General features: G+C 45.5%; 1 protein-coding gene across 1 annotated transcript in view; it reads left to right on the forward strand.

Moving 5' to 3' along the window:
* The window catches only part of WASHC4 (WASH complex subunit 4), a 975,954-nt gene that overhangs the window by 345,954 nt on the left and 610,234 nt on the right, over positions 1–19,766 (forward strand). The window contains exon 17 of the mRNA XM_086919270.1: positions 16,452–16,598. Within this exon, the coding sequence (XP_086775396.1) occupies positions 16,452–16,598 (147 nt within the window). The remainder of the gene's footprint in view (positions 1–16,451; positions 16,599–19,766) is intronic.

Here is a 19,766-nt window from a genome sequence, read left to right on the forward strand (position 1 = left end):
CTTAACGGGGTCGCGGTTACCGCCGTGGCGGTACTGGGGGACACAGGCAGGACCAGTCCCCATCCGCCCCTGCAGCATCTGCCTCTAAGCCTTCCTAGTCCGGCATTTCAGGTCCATTCGTCGCCAGTGGGGGGCATGGTCCGCCACCACCTCCCCCACTGGCACACCATCACGTCGGACAGGTGGGTGCTGCAAATCATCCGAAGGGGCTACTCCCTTGCCTTCGAGGCGACCCCTCCAGCCATGCCACTGCAGTACCACCGCATGTTGGGGGATCACTTGCAACTTCTGCAGGAGGAAGTTACGGCCCTCTTGGCCAAGGGGGCCATCGAGCGCGTTCCTTGGCCAGAAGTAGGACGTGGTTGCTATTCCCTCTACTTTCTGGTACCCAAGAAGGGCAAAGGAGCCTATGCCCTATCTGGTACCTACGGAGCGTCAACAGCTTCCTCCAGAAGAAGTTAAAGATGCTGACTTTGGCTCAGGTCCTAGCTGCCCTGGGCACAGAAGACTGGATGGTATCGTTGGACTTGCAGGATGTGTATTTTCACATCTCGGTCCTGCCGGCCCACTGGCGTTACCTGCGGTTCACAGTAGACCTCGAGCACTTTCAGTTTACTGTGCTCCCCTTCGGCCTTACCTGCGCCCCTCGGGTGTTCACGAAAGTGATGGCGGTGGTCGCAGCTCATCTGCGCAGATCAGGGGTTTCAGTCTTCCCATCTCTCGACGATTGGTTGCTGAAGGCGGGCTTGCTCCCACCTCCAGACTACGGCCGACCTCCTGCACTTGCTGGGGTTCTCCATCAACGTGCCGAAGTCACACCTGTGCCCCTTTCAGAAGCTCCCCATCATCGGAGCGGTTCTGGACTCGGCGCAGTTTCGGGTTTTTCCCCCGAAACAGCGAGTTTGGGATATTCAGGCTCTGATTCCGATCTTTCAGCCTTTATCCCGAGTTTCGGTCAGGTTGACGCTGCGGCTCCGGGGGCTGATGGCCTCCTGCATCCTTCTGGTGCATCGCGCCAGGTGGCGGATGCGGGCTCTGCAGTTGGACCTAAAGTTTCAGTGGGCACAGCATCAGGGCAACCTTTCCGACCACGTCCTGATCTCGGAGGGCACTGCGAGTCAGTTGTGGTGGTGGCTCACGAATCGCAATTGAGTCAGCGGCAGATCTCTCTCCCTACCCCAACCGGAGCACGTAGTGGTGATGGATGCGTCCCTCCTGGGATGAGGGGGCCACATGGGAGAGAGGGAGATCAGAGGCCTCTGGTCTCCGGCGGAGTCCCGGCTCCATATCAACCTTCTGGAGCTGCGGTCTGTTGTACGCCTTTCCGCCTATACCACTTCTGCCCAGAGTGGTGAAGAAGATCAGGCGCGACCGGGCCCAAGTCATTCTTGTGGCTTCGGACTGGGCACGAAGATCATGGTATCCCGAGCTACTCAGCATGTCAGTCGACCCCCCGATTCGTCTGTCTCTTCAGGAGGACCTTCTGTCGCAGCAGCAGGGGACGTTCCTCCACCCGAACCTGTCCAGTCTCCACCTACATGCGTGGAGATTGAGCGGCGGCAGTTAAGGCCATTTGACTTGCCTCCTGAAGTTTGCGATGTGATTCTGGCAGCCAGGCGTCCCTCCACAAAAACGGTATACGCCTGCAGGTGCAACAAATTCGTGGCATGGTGCACAGCAAAGGTTGTGGATCCACTCTCTGCCCCCCTTTTAGAGGTTCTCCCCTTCCTTCTTTCTCTTGCCCAGCAGGGCTCCGCTCTGGGCACTATCAAGGGCTACCTCTCGGCCATCTCAGCCTTCTTAAGACTTCCTGATTAGCCTTCTCTTTTCAAGTCCCTGTTGTAAATAGATTCTTGAAAGGCATCACACACATGTTTCCTCCTGTTCCCTTCATGATGCCTCAGTGGGACTTGAATCTTGTTCTAACATATCTGATGTGCGCTCCCTTTGAGCCACTTCATAACTGTTCTCTTCGTCTTCTGACTCTTAAAACTGCATTCCTGGTTGCCATCACCTCTGCCAGGAGAGTGAGTGAGCTCCAGTATCTTCAAAACCTCCTTTCCTCTCTGTCCATCTGGACAAAATTGTTCTGAAGACTCGTCCTTCTTTCCTGCCCAAGGTAGTCACGGCCTTTCACATCGGGCAGTCCATCACCTTGCCCACCTTCTTTCTGCCTCCCCATCCTTCAAAAGAGGAAGAGAGGCTCCACCGTCCCAAAACGTGCGCTCTCCTATCTAGATCGCATGCGCCAGTTCTGGGTGGACGCCCAGCTCTTTGTTGGTTACGTGGGCGCTAAGAAGGGACGGGCAGTGCACAAACGGACCATCTCTCAGTGGGTCGTCTTGTGCATCAAGGTTTGCTACTCCTTGGCTAAGAAGGAGCCTCCAGTTGGGCTGCGCACCCATTCCACTCGGGCCACGGCAGCTACTACTGCCCTGGGTCGGGGAGTTCCCTTGCAGGACATCTGCGAAGCAGCTATGTGGGCCTCGCTGCACACGTTTGCTAGACACTACTGCCTGGACAGCCAAGTCCGGAGAGATTGCTTTTTCGGCCGTTCCGTTCTCCAGGACTTTCTGGTGTGATCTTGATTCGCAGACCCACCACCGGGGTTGGTATTGCTGGGGTATCTATTCTAAGGTAAGGAATCTAACACTAACCTGTTTCTTTCAAATGCTCAAGTTACTTACCTTTGGTAACGATATATCTGTAAGAAACAGTAGTTAGTATTAGATTCCTTACCGCCCCACCCATCCTCCCCGTTCTGCGAACCGATATCTAGGACATCCCTTTCAGGGCCCTAGTTTCATGGCACCAGTGTCGGTTTCTATCATGGCTCTGTGTTTCTGGCGCGGAAAGCTATGTACAGAACTGATGTCAGCGCCCGAGGGTGGCGTCTAAGTATTCGTCATCACGGCGATCAAGACGCCAAGCACTGACGCCGAGCCGCAGACGACGCCTAGCAATGCGTAGGGGTACTGCTGACAAAAACTTTCCGGATATGGTCCCACACCTGGGTATATTCTAAGGTAAGGAATCTAACATTAACTACTGTTTCTTACAGATATATTGTTACTGAAGGTAAGTAACTTGTGCAATTGAATATAGCAATTAACTGCACCAAATGTTCCCCAAATTGCACTGGTTAGATTATGAAAAAAGAGGATGAAAAAATCTCTCTGCTTACAGACATTTTGAATATATGTGAAGGGCGTAAGATCTCCTATTCTGAACCTCATTTATCTTATTACTCTTTTATTTAGAAAAACGTTAAAAGTGACACACTCTGCTTAAGGACACATGACATGTGAAAGAAGAGCGTCTGAAAAGAAAGGGGGCAGCTCCTTGTCCTATCTGGCTGCTAAGTCTTGGGACTCTCTTTCCCTGGAGGTCTGTAGCCTTCAAGACCCTACTTAGTTCAGGAAAAAGACTCAAAACGTTTCTATTCAATTAAGCTTGTTTCCTTTCTGCCTCTATCTCTGTTCCCTCTTCACGTTCTTTCTGAGCTAGCGCTGGGACACTGTTACGAGTAGCGGTGCACGTTATAAATCACCACTAACATAACATAACATAACATAACATATGGCCCAAAGTGAAAGGATTCATGTAGCGGGGCAGTCTCCAGGGCAGAACAAAATAGCCCAAAGGCAGGACAAATGTAGGCTCTTGACTAACGAAAACAAATGAATTTGTAAAGGCAGAGGAAAGAACCAATAGAAAGTGCTGGGCTGGTTTAAAAGCCCATACACTGAATACCACATGTCTTGAAGAGACAGCACAAGTGGTGCCATAGGCGAGACCTACAAAATACCTAAGATTTCTGGTGAACAAGACTCACTATAATTTCACAGTCCAGGTATTTCGAATAAAATCAGCACCAAGTGTGTTAACAAAGTGTCTAGCTGCAGTAGCAGCACACTAAAGAAGAAGAGGCATGCATGTTTATTCTTATCTGGACGATTGGTTAGTAAAAGCAAACTCCTACAACAAGTGCAGAGAACATATACAACAGGTAATGAGGATTTTTCACACACTCGAGTTTTCAGTGAACATGGACAGGTCATCTCCAAAACAGGGGAAGATATTCTCGGGAGAAAGGATCAACTTTATATTGGAAAAGGTATTTCCCAAAGAAAAAAAAAATCTCTTTTGACAGAAACTCACCTTTACTGGAAGGGGCAAGCTCTAACAGTGCTGACTGTGGTAAAATTATTAGGGAAGATGACATCATGCATCCCTTTAATCACATATGCGAGCCTTCACATGAGACCAATGCAAGAATGGTCACAGAACAAATGGTCACAAATAACAGCGAGTTGAGAAGATCTAGTGTTTGTTATGCAAAAGGAGCAGAAGGGTATAGCGTGGTGTAAGAAGTCACATATAACATGGGGAAGGACATTTGCACAACCAATTCCAACTGTGACATTTACAACAGACTCCTCACATATGGGTTCGGGAGCACACATGGGCTCACACAAAGTATGTGGAGTCTGGAAAGAACAGGATACAGTACAACATGTCAACATCCTGGAATTAAAAAAGTTTCCCTACCGTTAAGAGCCTTTCAAAAGGAGATGTGGTGCGGGTTGCAAGGTGAGTTGGGCCCGTGGCGGGCTAGGTCACTCGGCCCCACAGACTCCACGGTGGTCGTTGTTGCAGAAGTCTGGGAGTGGCACCAGTGAGGAGACAAGCGCGGCACCGTTCTCAGCTTGCCCTCCTTCTCCGGGTGGCCACGCGCACCCTCAACCCCCCCGGTGCAGCCATCCCAGCAATGGATGGAGGGGTACTCTGCAGATCCGATGTGCTGGCATGATCGGCGGGGTTCTCACCCGTGATTCGCTAGCCCTCTAGGATCCTGTCTGGAGCTGAGGAGGCAATCTGCGCTCTGGGGCCCGCTATAGGCCGCACTGTACTCCGAAGGTGTCCTGCCCGGTGGGGCTCTCAGCTGTGAGTTGCTGGCCCTTTAGGAATCCGATGGGAGCCGTGGAGGCATGCCGTTCTCCGAGACCACGCTGTAGGTCGCACCAGAGTCCTGAAGTCTCCCGCACCACTCAATGAGCAGATCTTGGTTCTGCCTCGTGCACGATTCGCGCTGGTTACCTCAGGCAGTCGCCCCGCTTTCTGCTGCCCGCTCCACTTTTGGGATGTCATGGACACATGGCCAACCACTAGTACTGAAATATCCTCCAATAGAAAATAATGAAAGCAGAACATTTTTTAATGAAATTAAATGATTTTAACTTCTAAAAATGCAATGGACTTAAATGTTATGAAATATATAAACCTAATTTTTTGTTTATTAACAATGTTAACCGTTTTGATTTTAACAGTTATTTTAGAAAGTAAGAATTACATTTTAAAATCCGTTCTGTACATAACGTTTAATAATTTAGTGCATAATAAATATAAATATCATTCTTTAAGTGGGATTTTTTAATTTAAATCTTCTGCAAAATAGTTTGAATTTAATATAATCTAACTAATTAAATATTCAATCCAAAGTTAAGCTAAAGCATCAGCTAAAAAAAAAAATGTCTCTACATTTAAAAATATTTTACAATATTTACGGTAATATTTAAATGACATATTTTTAGTAATTTTGTGTAAGGTTTATAAACTTTTAAACGTTCTGCTCACTTTGCCACTGGATTCAAGCTAGCCTGGCTGATGATGGCTGTTAGCCCGAAACCGGTCCTAGGATGCTTTTTTTCCGGTCCAAGGAAGACATGGCTTGGCAGTTCAGGCTGGACTGTTCCCATGAGGCACAGGGATAAGACTGATTTGCATATAGCTGTGTCTGAACTAGGGTGGCGAAGTGAGCTAAATAACGATGATGGATTCAACCCAGATCTGTGACTGGGGGTGAGTGTCTGAAAAGTTTCAGCGCTCCGTCCATCATCTCCTTGTGTTTGCCCCGGTGACACAGATCTCCACATACGTGTGAAAATTTACAAGTAGTATGTTTTCACTCATAAATTAGGCTCCACTTCCTGAGTTCAGGGCATAGGTACATGTACGTCACTCTTTTGAGTACTTTTACACTCTTAAATGTTGAATAGCCAAAAGTAGTAAAGTTTCTCAAAAGTGTAAGAGTAAATGTACTCATAGTAAATCTACACGTGTAAACTTAACTTCGTGAATAGGGCACTTTATGGTCCAAATAATTCTACCTTGCTTGATATGTATCTCTTTTTGCCACATACAGTAACTCATTGTCCTGGACATTACATCCACTCTGTCAAAATACCCATAACTAATTTTCTTAAACTAACAAAAACTTGTCAGATAAATATATTATCACTCAGAAGTAAGACAAGATCTTCTGCTTGTTGTTTTTCTTATTCTAATTTTTTAGGTCTGGGTACAGACACCTTTAGCTGTCTATCAGAGATCGTCATTAATCAAAAAAGACCACAAAGTAAATATACAGACTGGTCTTTAGGTCAGGTCCTCGACGTTTGGGTTGGCCCCGCTCCACCGTTCTTTTATCAAGTGTTGCTCATGTTTGAGATCAGCCCACATCATTTAGCCGATGTTTTATATTACTGGTTTATAATTGCATTTGTGATTGGAAACCAAAGTACTTTGTCTCCTTCATTGCAGCTGCCCTTCACAGCCACGTTGTCCTTCTGCGCACCGGCATTATTAGGATGATCTCCCCCCCTTCCACTTTATACATGCATGTCTGCAAATAAAATGCACACTTCCTGGAAAAGAGTAAGTGTACACTGAAACTCCCACTACCGAGATAATGCACCAGTAGGGGCTATGCAGTAAAACACAACCACCAGTCTCGCTTTTGTTAAAAAATGAGGTCGCTCATCCTGAAGGGTGATCCTCCTTCTCTCATTCATAGGATGTGGAAACTCGCACTACCCCAATACCAAGAAACTTAAGGATGACACATTCAGGAAAACTCAACTCCAGCGTCAGACCAGATGTGAGCAAAAAGAAGTTCACAAGCCGCTCGCCAGAGAGTTCTGTCCGTTTAAAGACTTGCCAATCCCTCAAAGCGCTAATCCTCGTTGCTGCAGGAGCAGCCTACCTGTGACAATCTTGCCGGAGACCCTGCGTGTGGAGAAGCGAGGCTGCAGCGGAGGTGAGAGGCGCGGCCCGGGGACTGCGAGGGACAGCGTCAGTAACATCAGCTGTTCCCTCTTCCCGCGTGCGCCGCGCCCCCTCCCAGTGCCCCGCCCCCTTCAAGGAGTTTAAAACCTCTCGCGGCCCCCGCTCCGCGGGTGCCGCTCGCCAGAGAGTTCTGTCCGTTTAAAGACTTGCCAATCCCTCAAAGCGCTAATCCTCGATGCTGCAGGAGCAGCCTACCTGTGACAATCTTGCCGGAGACCCTGCGTGTGAGAAGCGAGGCCGCAGCGGAGGTGAGAGGCGCGGCCCGGGGACTGCGAGGGACAGCGTCAGTAACATCAGCTGTTCCCTCTTCCCGCGTGCGCCGCGCCCCCTCCCAGTGCCCCGCCCCCTTCAAGGAGTTTAAAACCTCTCGCGGCCCCCGCTCCGCGGGTGCCGCTCGCCAGAGAGTTCTGTCCGTTTAAAGACTTGCCAATCCCTCAAAGCGCTAATCCTCGTTGCTGCAGGAGCAGCCTACCTGTGACAATCTTGCCGGAGACCCTGCGTGTGGAGAAGCGAGGCCGCAGCGGAGGTGAGAGGCGCGGCCCGGGGACTGCGAGGGACAGCGTCAGTAACATCAGCTGTTCCCTCTTCCCGCGTGCGCCGCGCCCCCTCCCAGTGCCCCGCCCCCTTCAAGGAGTTTAAAACCTCTTGCGGCCCCCGCTCCGCGGGTGCCGCTCGCCAGAGAGTTCTGTCCGTTTAAAGACTTGCCAATCCCTCAAAGCGCTAATCCTCGTTGCTGCAGGAGCAGCCTACCTGTGACAATCTTGCCGGAGACCCTGCGTGTGGAGAAGCGAGGCCGCAGCGGAGGTGAGAGGCGCGGCCCGGGGACTGCGAGGGACAGCGTCAGTAACATCAGCTGTTCCCTCTTCCCGCGTGCGCCGCGCCCCCTCCCAGTGCCCCGCCCCCTTCAAGGAGTTTAAAACCTCTCGCGGCCCCCGCTCCGCGGGAGCCGCTCGCCAGAGAGTTCTGTCCGTTTAAAGACTTGCCAATCCCTCAAAGCGCTAATCCTCGTTGCTGCAGGAGCAGCCTACCTGTGACAATCTTGCCGGAGACCCTGCGTGTGGAGAAGCGAGGCCGCAGCGGAGGTGAGAGGCGTGGCCCGGGGACTGCGAGGGACAGCGTCAGTAACATCAGCTGTTCCCTCTTCCCGCGTGCGCCGCGCCCCCTCCCAGTGCCCCGCCCCTTCCCTACACCTCACTTACTTAAACAGGGCCTAGCACGCGCATCGCGGGACGCGCGCGGGCTAAGCCCGGGCAAAGGGCGGGCCCTCTGTGGCCCTCAGGGGCCTGAAGTGGCCGGGTCGGGCCACCCCCCTAAGCTCGCCCTTCGGAAGTCACAAGTCAAACCTAGGCTACATCCAGAGGAAAGTGGTAGTTTACACAAGTCAAAGATGACTAAAACCTGCAAAACCCCGATGGCCACTCGATCAACCAGCAGATTAAAAACAGTGAGTACACCCTTGCCCACTATAACTGCTATAGATAAAATGCTCCAAAAAACTATCAATGTAGTGGCGGATGCCATTCAAGATACCGAGAGGAGGCTCTCTCTGACTCCCAATCTATGTTTCCCAGACCTGTCCTCACATACTAGTGCAGAAGACCCAAATATGGAGGACTCAACCTCATCACAGGAGTCCCTTCTCATGCAATCATTTTCAGAACTACCAAGATCGCATATCAAAGAAAAACCCGCTAATTCTTCTTCCACGGACCTATTAGCGAATACCCTGGATAACAGCCTTATGATTCTAACTAGTAGTGCAAATAACATCCAACAAGAAAAAGATCTGCTTCCGCACTGAAAGTTCACACCGTGGAGATTGCCCCATTAGCTATTGCTATAACTGAAACCCAACCTCCTAAACAATGCAATACTCCAAAACTCAAGAGAAAAAAGCCCAGAATCACACTTCCTAAAAAGAAAATCCACCATATATCAGGCAAACCCAAGCGATCGCTCAAAGACATGTGGCAGAAGAATAGTTTAGAGAAACTCCCCGTCACAAAGCGGGGCGGGCCCCTATCAACCTCCCCACTAGTTTACGATGCAAGTGGGAATACAAATCCCAAAACTGGTATCTCTCTAGTTAATGAGGAAACAGGACATATTGAGAAGCAGAGTAGTGTAATCTTGCCAACATTGAGAGAGTTCGAAGCCCTAATTAAAACAATTCTACAACCCATTCGCTACCAGATCGACAATATAGAAAGGGCGCTGAGTAAATTTGAGAGAGCACAAAATGATATATCCTCTAGCATCCTCAGATTGCTTAAAACAACTAACACGCCCACAACCTTTGTTCCATCTTCATCAACCCTAAATGTAAAAAACTCAAAAACAGTGAAAAAAGTAGATAACACATCAAAGAATATAGGAAAGCCAAATCATCCACAACTTCAGAGTCTACCCATCACTGTTCAAACACCAAATTCTCAATTAGCTCCTACCCCCACTGTGATCCCAAATACACCTATTCTTAACACACCTAACACCCAAACAGATGAGGATGATAGCGAGTGGGCTGCAGAGGGTCACCTACCTAGTACCAACGTAGGTATATCTGAGGATAAAAGTCGTATGGCCCCTCCCAAAGGAAACACTCAACTCAAAGACACAGGAATACAGCCCCCCAGACTTATTACAACACGTCCGCTAACACATATTAACCTGCCACCACAGGCCAACCCTTATACAATAGTCATGATTGGGGTGCCAAAAGTTGCTGCTAACAGGGAAGAAACACGGGAGGAACTGAGGAACAAAGCAATGCAATGGCTTTCCATACATAGGCCTCTCCCCTCAAACATAATAGGCACCATCCATCATGTCAAAAGAGTAGAGTGGGTGGGTACTCGCTTTAAATCTACAGAGGGTGACTGTATTGTGGTCACCTTCAAATATCTAGGACCGGCGAAATTCATCGCAGGATGGAGAAGCACTGGGACAAAAAGCCTGATTCGAACCATGGGTCTCAGCTACTTCTATCCAGTCCGTTCAGATCCCTACAGGAATAAAATAAATTACAACTATACCCAAGAAGGATCTTATAGGACACAGCAGAACAATCAACCCTGGCCGACCTTTGTCCCACCCTGTCCAGATACGCCAATGGGCCCAGACCAACATCCATACTCTCACTTATGGGGAAATAAAGTTCACAACTACCAACCAATAGAAACAGCTGAACGCCATGGGCATGGTTACCACCGGGCCTTTAACCACACCACCTCACAATATAATGACTACGGGTTCCCTATAGCCAATCGTTATGATGCTTTCCTCAGCCACGACCTACTGGAGGAGGTAGACTGACTGCCATCTGACCTGTTTCCTATTTCACTTTCTGCAAAAACAAATTGTCTGATAGGAAATATGAAGACTCTACCTAAAACATCTAATCCCCCAGTGGTCATTTCTTCTAACACCATCTGCACGACGTATTTAAAACACTTAATCAGCCCTAAAGAAAACCAAGCTCTGTCCGTCTTAGAAGACGAGGCAGGTATCCCTCCCTTACCAACAGCTTGCAAACCTCATGTATCACCTGTAACTCCAAGGACGAACCCTGTTATAAGGGACAACCCAGATCTGTACTCTCCATCTGTTTTAACACCCACTACAAACTTAGCAAACTATGGCCCTAACACAATCAAGATACTGTCTTGGAATCTCGCAGGATTGGCCTCAAAAATTATTGACCCGTCGTGGGAAGCCCTTGTCAAAAATTACACCATCCTGTGCTTCCAAGAAACATGGCTAATAGATAACAACATCTGTATTGAGGGTTATCAAAGTTTTTTTGTTCCCGCATCTCCCTCTCCCAGCGGCAGAGCAAAGGGGGGACTGGCAATATTCATTAGTCTGTCTCTTAAAATGCAGATCAACCAAGTGCAGCTGGATAACAGGAACATGCAGGTACTGACTCTCAGAAGGGGCAAGAAAGCCATAACTCTAATTAACTTTTACAATTCTGTCACAAATTCGAACGATTGTAATCTTGTTAGACTTGAAAGTTATCTAAACGAATTTGGCTCAAAACTACCACAGGATAAAATTCTTCTTGGTGACTTTAATACACACATCTGCGGTAATCCTCTCTCAACCACCTTGGGATCTCTGGGCTGCGGACTCAGAACAGGCCCCCACTTTACACACTGCCAGCGTGGAATTAAATTAAATACTCTAACGGACACCTTGAATTTGACCATGGCGCTATCTATGAAAGACGACTCCTTCACCTTCAAAGTTCCAACCTACAAAGGATCTGAGTCAGGCTCTTTTATAGATCATATTCTCCTTTCAGCTGGAGTTGCCCAACAGGTTTTAAATTTTGACATTCTTGAGAGCATTCACAGTGATCACAATCCTTTGCATCTTGAATTGCAATGCGGCCCCCAAGTGCTCCATAAAAACATTAAGGACCCTGGGGCACTTAAGTTGGTCAATAATAATCGCCGCTTAAAATGGAACCTGGTAAACAGTGACAAACTGTATGAGGACGTCGCTTTACACTGTGAACATGAACTTAAGCTCTGTGCCACAAATTCTGCTCCTCCAGAATCTATTTTATTCGCCTTTGCGGTTGTGTCCAAAAGAATAGAGCAACTACTGACGGTAACAACCAAAGGATCTATTGCTCAACACCCCCGCTGGTTTGATCACGCTTGTTCCTCTGCAAACCGCAAATTAAAAGCTGCTCTTAAAAACAAACCGAGAGACTCTGCACTTATTAAGGCCCTTCGGACAGACTACAAAAAGGCCCTTGCCTTACGCAAGAAGTCAATTAAAACCAAAACTTGGGAATCCTTGCTCGACCCCTCTACTTTGGGCAACAGTTCAAAATTCTGGAGCATAATAAATAAACCACTTTTTGGCAATCCAAACGATGAGAGTCTCGGTACAGTTATACCGGAGGATGACTGGATCACTCACTTTGGAGCTATCTTCAAGAGCGACGCTCCACAGTCTCCAGAACCATTTCACCTTCCTGAAAGCAACCCGCTACAAATTTCGACTAAAGAAATTGAATTAGGGATACATGGTCTCTCCAGTAACAAAGCCCCGGGCCCTGACGGTCTACCACCTGACCTATTCAAGTCTAACATCACCTTATGGGCTCCCATTCTTACATCTGTCATCAATGCCGGGGTCGAAGTGGGGGCTCCTAAATCTTGGGGAGCATCTACTATCATCCCTGTTTACAAAAAGGGGGACAGAACAAAAGCGGCCTGCTACAGACCAATCTCCCTGATAAACTCTGTTGCGAAGGTAGTGGGTGGGATTCTACTAAAGAGGCTGAATGCATGGGCCAAACAACACAACATAATGACCCCTGCACAATATGGATTCAGACCAGGACATGCAACAACCACACAGTGTCTGAATCTGTATCTAATTAGTGGTAAATACACGCAAGCAAGAGAGGGAACTTTGTATATGGCCTTTATGGACCTTTCCTCTGCTTTTGACTGTGTCGATAGGAGCAAACTTTGGGAAGTCCTGCAAAAAATGGGCGTAGAAAATAACTTGATCAACTTTCTGGCCGACTTACACAACGACACCCGAGCAAATGTGCGTTTTACAAGAGACATGAAAGTAACGAGAGATTTTAAAATTAACCGAGGAGTCAGACAGGGTTGTATATTAGCACCTTTTCTTTTTAACTTATATATTAATGGACTTGAAGATCACCTGGTAAAAACAGACACGGATTACCCCCGAATTGGTAAAACAGGTGTACCGGTCCTGTTGTATGCGGACGACGCTGTTCTTTTATCCAGAACCGCACTCGGACTCCAAAAATTACTGAATTCTTTTTTTCAATTCATGTCCTCACGTGGCCTAAATATTAACAATTCCAAATCTTTTGTCATGACGGTTGGTTTAACTCCCAAAAAACAATACCCCTTCTCAGTTAATGGAGAAAACATACCACTAACAAAAACATTCTCGTATTTGGGTGTACTTTTCGACCATAAACTCAATTGGGGTCCTGCCATAACTAAAAAGAAAGGAGAAATACTGAGGAACAACTCTGGTATAATGGATTTCGCTCGCAAATTGGGTAACACTCCAGTGTCCGCCGTACTGAAGCTCTATCAGGCAAAAAGTGTTGCGGTGGCATGCTACGGAAGTGAACTGTGGGGTTTCCTACCAGTAGACACCATAGTAGCTCTCGAAAACAATTTCCTGAAACATGTCATGAGCTTACCAAGGAGTACCGCAAACTTCTCCATACATGAGGAACTGGGTACTCCTTATCTAGCTGACAAAATTGCTGCAAATCCTTTGCTCTGCTGGTTAAGTTGTTGGCGCAATACAGAGATTCCACTGACTCATAATATTCTAGCTGAGGCCCTTACTTGGGAAGGACAACTCAAGTTACCCTGGATGAAATATATTCGCAATTGCTGCAAAGATCTGGGCAGATTAGACCTTTACTTAACACCCCAGAATACCACCAAGCAAGATGTTAATTTTGTAAAAAATACCTTTTATTTGAAGCGACAACTTTACAGGGAAGAAACTGAGTTCAAAAAGTCCAGCGTAAGGAGCCACGCACTAACAAAGACCTGTGTGTTCTCTGAACCTTATTTGTCGTGGAATATATCCAGATATGAACGATTCCTGCTGAGCAGATTTCGATTTGATCTTTATCATCTGCTCTTAGCTGTACCAAGTGGAGCCCATAGAGGTCAAGTGTTGCCAGCTTGCGGCTGCGACAATAAGTCTCCGCAAGACTTGGCCCACTTTTTATTCCTCTGTTCTTATTACTCAAGTCCACGTAATATGTTTTTAAAACCGTTGCTTAAAAAGATGAATTTTATACAGATTAAGCCCGCACTTCTATACCTTCAAATGTTGCATGAAGACAGCACTTTTTTATATGCAAGTTTTTAAAAACAGCTTTAAAGTATAGATTAAGTATGGAAGGATGACTCCAAACTGAATTATGTTACAGATACAACTCCGTCTTGATTAAGTATATGCACATAGGTCCACTGTATCATGCCTTTTTAATACTCGCTTATTACTTTTTTCTCCTATGATTAATGGAAGATAAATTTTTTTCCTTTTATGAATGAACTGTATATTATTGTATTGTGTGCGTTTATGACTGCTTTTCTGTCAGTCGAATAAAGAAACTTTGAATTGAAAAAAAAGTTCACAAGTTGTAGGTCTTAAACTCTGCTCTCAGTTGCTCTTGGGGATTGTGTTTGAGTGGTTGGGCCTTCAAGGAGAGAAGTGATGCCAAGAAGTCGACCTCAGCGGCAGTGCTATTTGCTCGTAGTTATGGGTCCGAAAAAGAGAGTCAGAAGTGTGCTTGCTGTTTTGGTTTGCATCAGAGTTCATTTCAAGTTTTGATGTTTTATTGCCTCCTGGAGGCAATAAAAAATAAAAAACATAGAGAGGGTTTGAAGCAACTGAGGAAAGCTGGTTAGGAAGCTCAGAATATAGGTTCACCTGTTGCAGACAGCTGTGGTTGACTGAGTTATTCATTATTGTAAGGTAGAAACAAGAACTGCATAGCCAGTAGGTCTGATTTTGATGAGCCAACATATGCAAAAACAGACATACACAAAGTGCACTCTTACTATTTCTGCTGTGTCGCTGTACAACTGGTCTCTTTCTGTGCCTTCTATAACACTGCCCTATCTTAAGCATGGTGAGTTAGAAAAAGATGATGGAATGTAGAGACCTACAAGGCACACAAAGTAACAGGTTCCAGAGATATGGCACAAATGGCAGGTGTTTTGTGAATGCCTGTGTTTTCATGGATGACTACATTAATGCCAGACCAATTGCATTGTTTAGCAGAGCTTTTTAGCCCCAAACTCATTTAGTCCGATATTTGTAGAACGCAGCATTTTCATTCCAGTCCTGTTCTAGTGGCAAAGACAAAGAACACAGCTGTACAGTCATTGTAAAATATTCTAGTGCATTTCAAAGATTTTCTGCACTTAGATAAAGGAACATTTTGTTTCGGAAAAAAAGGTACGAATGCTCTTCCCTTAGGATTGTCAAAAAACGTGAAATGCTCAGATCATTTCCAGTACATATTTAGCCGCACTAGTCTGCAAAAACAAAATGAAACATGCTAGAAGTTTATGTAAAAAATGTCTGCCCGGTATACCCCCAATAAAACAGTACTAAACTGAGAAAATTGTTAACATACCAGAATGCTGCATGAGGCTAGCAGCTGTGCAGTATAAGGGGCACATGCCAATATTTTACTTTCATCCACGACATAATGCTTTACCAGTCTTGGGTTGTCTGAGCCCAATTGATGAGCACCTTGGTTCACCACCTGGTGCTATATTGAAATTGTTAAAAGAAGCAACATATTTCCACCTTCTCTCTGGAATGGTATCATTAGTCCTCCTTTACGATTGTCAAAAACGTGAAATGTGCATAAGATTTCCTGTGTTTACTGAACAGTACTAGACTGTGAAAAAATATAAGTTACTAGAGAAAAAGCAATTGACTCTGCACTGTTGCTTTCACACTCGAACAACAGTAGTAAACCAAGAAAATTGAACACCACAAGTATCAAAATACTTTGGCATGCCAGTATGTTAAGGCACCTGTTGAAAGAATCTTCAATGCTGTGAGAGGTTTATAGTATAGTGATATCTATTAAGAAGGATACCCAGAGTTTCACGTTCATGCCTTTGTTATCTATATATATATAAAAGTGAAAGTATGTCTGCCTGTTTGTCCTTTATGCATCACTACACCATTCATCCGATCGGCATGAAACTTTGGGAAGTTGTAGAGTACACTCTCGCAAAGGTTTCTGGCAAAAAAAAATAAAAAAAATTGTCAAAAGTTGTTGAGTACACTCCCGCGAAGGTTTCTGGCAAAAAAAGAAAAAGGAAAAAATTGTTAAATATCGGCCCTCCGGCCCCCCAGGACCCTCCTAATATTTCCAATACTGAACGTTTACAGTTTCCGGTGCGACTCGCTTTTGCAATGACCATCAACAAAGCACAAGTACAATCGCTGCAAGTGTGTGAACTAGATTTGGAGAATCTGTGCTTCTCACATGGACAACTGTATGTGGCCAGCTCACGCATCGGAAAACCTTCTGATTTATTCGTGTATGCACCAGACGGAAAAACAAAAAATACTGTGTATCCACAAGCACTCGAATAAATAAACAGAATTAAACAACACTTAAAAATGTTTTCCATAGTAAAATGAATAAGTTTCAATAAAAATGACACCATGTAAATTGAATGTTATCATAACAAGTTTAATAAATTTAATTTATGGTACTTGGTAGTGCATTTAAATGTTCATTTATTTCCTTTCATTTCCAGAAAAGAGTTATATCTGATAAAAAATACAGTGAACAGCGACTTGATGTTCTTTCTGCCTTGGTTTTGGCTGAAAATACCCTAAACGGGCCAAGCACAAGACAAAGAAGGCTTATTGCATCACTTGCTTTAAGCGTAGGCACTCAGATGGTAAGTATATATACATTTGATGTGAACATACTTTCTGAATTTTAAGGAAAGGAGCGTTAACTCCTGCATACTTCCTTAATGAACACTTTGTTTCATTTCATGCAGCATTTTTGTCTGTTTGAAAAGTTTTTTTTAACAGTAACCATCTGTTCTGGATATTAACCCCTTCCATGCTCATGACGGAACGGTTCCGTCATGAGCGTAAGTTGGCCTGTGCTTATGACGGAACCGTTCCGTCATGGTTCCATAGGCCCAATGGAACGTTCAGCACCGCAGCAAAATTCGCGCAGCACAGAAGGGGTTAACTAATTGTCTATTGTTTGAAGTTCTGATTTAAACAAACCACGATGAACTGGTTTCCCACTTAGTATTGGTTTTCTTGCAGTGTCCGTAATATTTGGGTTAACAAGCAGCAAATCCAAAGAGATACCAGGCAAATTAAAAGGGAGACCTGGGTTGGGTAAAACTCCCTCCCCCAACCATGCCTCAACAACCAAGGGGAAAGATGGTGATAGCTAGGATGAAGTGTGCGATGGATTAAGTTCTATCCTGGATGTGGGCAGAATATACGTTTAGAAAAGCAGTGGGGATGATCTGGATGATGGCTGCATTTGGCCATTGTTTGCTGCGATTACCCATGTCGCAGGTGTGAGTTGTGGCGTGGAGAGGTGAGGGGAAGGTTGGCATCTTACAAACGGATGTGATCGAGTTGCAATCCCTAAGCACTAAATGCTGGAAAACTTCCTGCCCCATTCCGCATTATAAAATGTAACAGTGGAGTACAAAAACATACTAAGTGGAATGGAGAAAATCATGACAAAGCAAAAATATGTGGAGAATTCCTCATTAGCTTATTGTAGTGTCCTATTGAGAAAAGTAGTGCTAAGGAGGGATATGTTGTACAAGAAGTGTTAGATGACTGCTTTACAAGTGTCTTTGGTCATCCAAAGAATGAAACATTTGCTGTATTACCTCTTTGTGAAGCATTGCAAGTGCGCCCACATTGATCATGTTACATGATAGAATTGTTGGCCTAGAGATGAGCAAGGTGAATATGTAATTCGATAAGGTTGTCAATGATGAAAACATGGTGTAGACATCTTGTGTCATATTTGAAGACTCTTGGTCCTACATTCCAGGCTTATTTTTCTTGGAAGCTAATAAGTTGCTATACCCTAGCCAATCTGGGTTTAGAGCCCGCTATAGTACAGAAACCTCATTGGTTGGGGTATCGGAATAGGATGTATGTCGTTACTACGCATGCTTTTACAACGCATGCCTTTACCATGCAGGTTTTACAACGCAAGTTGTTACAACCACTTGCGTTGTAAAAGTTGCGTGGTAAAGGTACTGCTTGGTAAATGTTGCGTTGTGAACGCTGTTCCCCATCGGAATATATCAAAAGAACCCTAGAAGGAGGGGTGGGGAGAACGTCCATACTGATCATGTTGGACCTGTCAGCGGCCTTCAGTACCGTACCCCACACACTGCTGTTTGACTGCCTCCAGGCTGTTGGAGTGACAGGGTGTGCGTAGGACTAACTAACATAATTTTTAGCAGACAGAAGCCAGCAAGTTTGGTTTGTTCCCTGCTCGGCAAGTCCAAATAAGGTGGATACAGGTGTTTCCCAAGGCTCTGCCCTAAGTCTAATGCTCTTTAACTTATATCTTACGCCCTTGGCATTTTTAGCAGACAAATTCGGAGCCAAGGTGTTATCCCTTGCAGACCACACTCAATTGCTTTTCTCCTGGAGCAAGGGATCCTAGCTGAAGGGCACACAGATGAAAACCTGCCTTATCGCAGTCTTCTACTGGCTAGCCAAAGCTCACCTCAAATGCAATGAGGAAAAACAGAAATCTCCTTCTTTGGGACATTCCCACCGAACTTCGGGCTAACTATTTGGCAAGAGGATGCCTCCCCACCGTGCCCTCAGATGGATTCAATAAAAAACCTGGGAATAACTTTAAAAATAGGCAAAATTTCTGTCTGCAAGTCAAACAGCTGATCGGTACATGTTTTGGAATTCTGTTGTCCCTTAAGACATTTCTGCCCCTGCTCTTCTTTTCTGTGAGGAAAACAGTCACCCAGGCATGTGTTACATCTAGAATACATTATGGTAATGCACTATACCTGGGCATACCGTAATACCTAAATTGCAGGTGATCCAGAACGCGGCAGCTCACCTTCTGCTAAATGTGCTGAGAAGGCAACACATCAGCTCACATTTAGGGGGACATCCCCTGGTTACCCATCAAACAGGGTCAAATCAAAAGGCTCTGACACTGGTACATGATGCCTTGTATTAGTCTGGCCCCTAATACCTTAGAGCTAGATACAGCTTTTACAACCTGTCTAGACATTTACGATCTACCAGCAAACTCCTGGCTGTGATCCCAAAGTTCCAGCGTCAAAGATCAGGAGGTAAATCATCAACATTTCTGGGCGCATCAGCATGGAATTTATTCCCATTGGAGCTACACTCCATAAGTAACTCATTGTTCAGGAAGAAACTGAAAAAAACTGCAGTTTCTCATTTGCATGGGCCATGCCCCCATTCAAATGACAGGAACACCGCCCTTTGAGATAGTGCTATATGTCCACAGTTGCTATATGTATTTCAGAAGGCATGCACAAGCATCTGTGCCCCTTCTTAAATTCAGCTATACCTCGGTGGTGCAGAAAGCGGCCACACACCCCTGTTGGACCCCCAGGGCACAGTATGGAATATGACCCCTGGTATCCTGAAGAATATTCTGTAAACTTGGTATCAGTTATGCTGTCTGAGAAAGGTAGGGCTGTTTGTGTTTTGTAAATAGGTGAAGTTCTATTTATTGTTTTTCAATGTAAGAGCTCATTTAGGGGGTCACTATTTTCTTTTATAATGCCTGGTATGTTTTATCTTAGCATGATGGTGTAGAACATAAATATTAACTTTTGTTTTGCTTGTATGAATATTCTCAACTCTAGATATTAGCAAATCGTTTTTTGATTTGCTACTTTGTTACTGTTTACATGTTGAAGGAATTCATCACTAAATGTAAACCTCGACAGTGTTTACTTTCTTGCAGAATGTATACGCAATGTATTTCCCAAATGTAGGTAAACGAAAATACATTCATGTTGTACTAGCTAATATTAGAGGAAATTGACATCTTTGATATATTGGTG

Source organism: Lissotriton vulgaris, chromosome 1_1, assembly GCF_964263255.1.
Source record: "Lissotriton vulgaris chromosome 1_1, aLisVul1.2, whole genome shotgun sequence".
Classification (NCBI taxonomy): Eukaryota; Metazoa; Chordata; class Amphibia; order Caudata; family Salamandridae; genus Lissotriton; species Lissotriton vulgaris.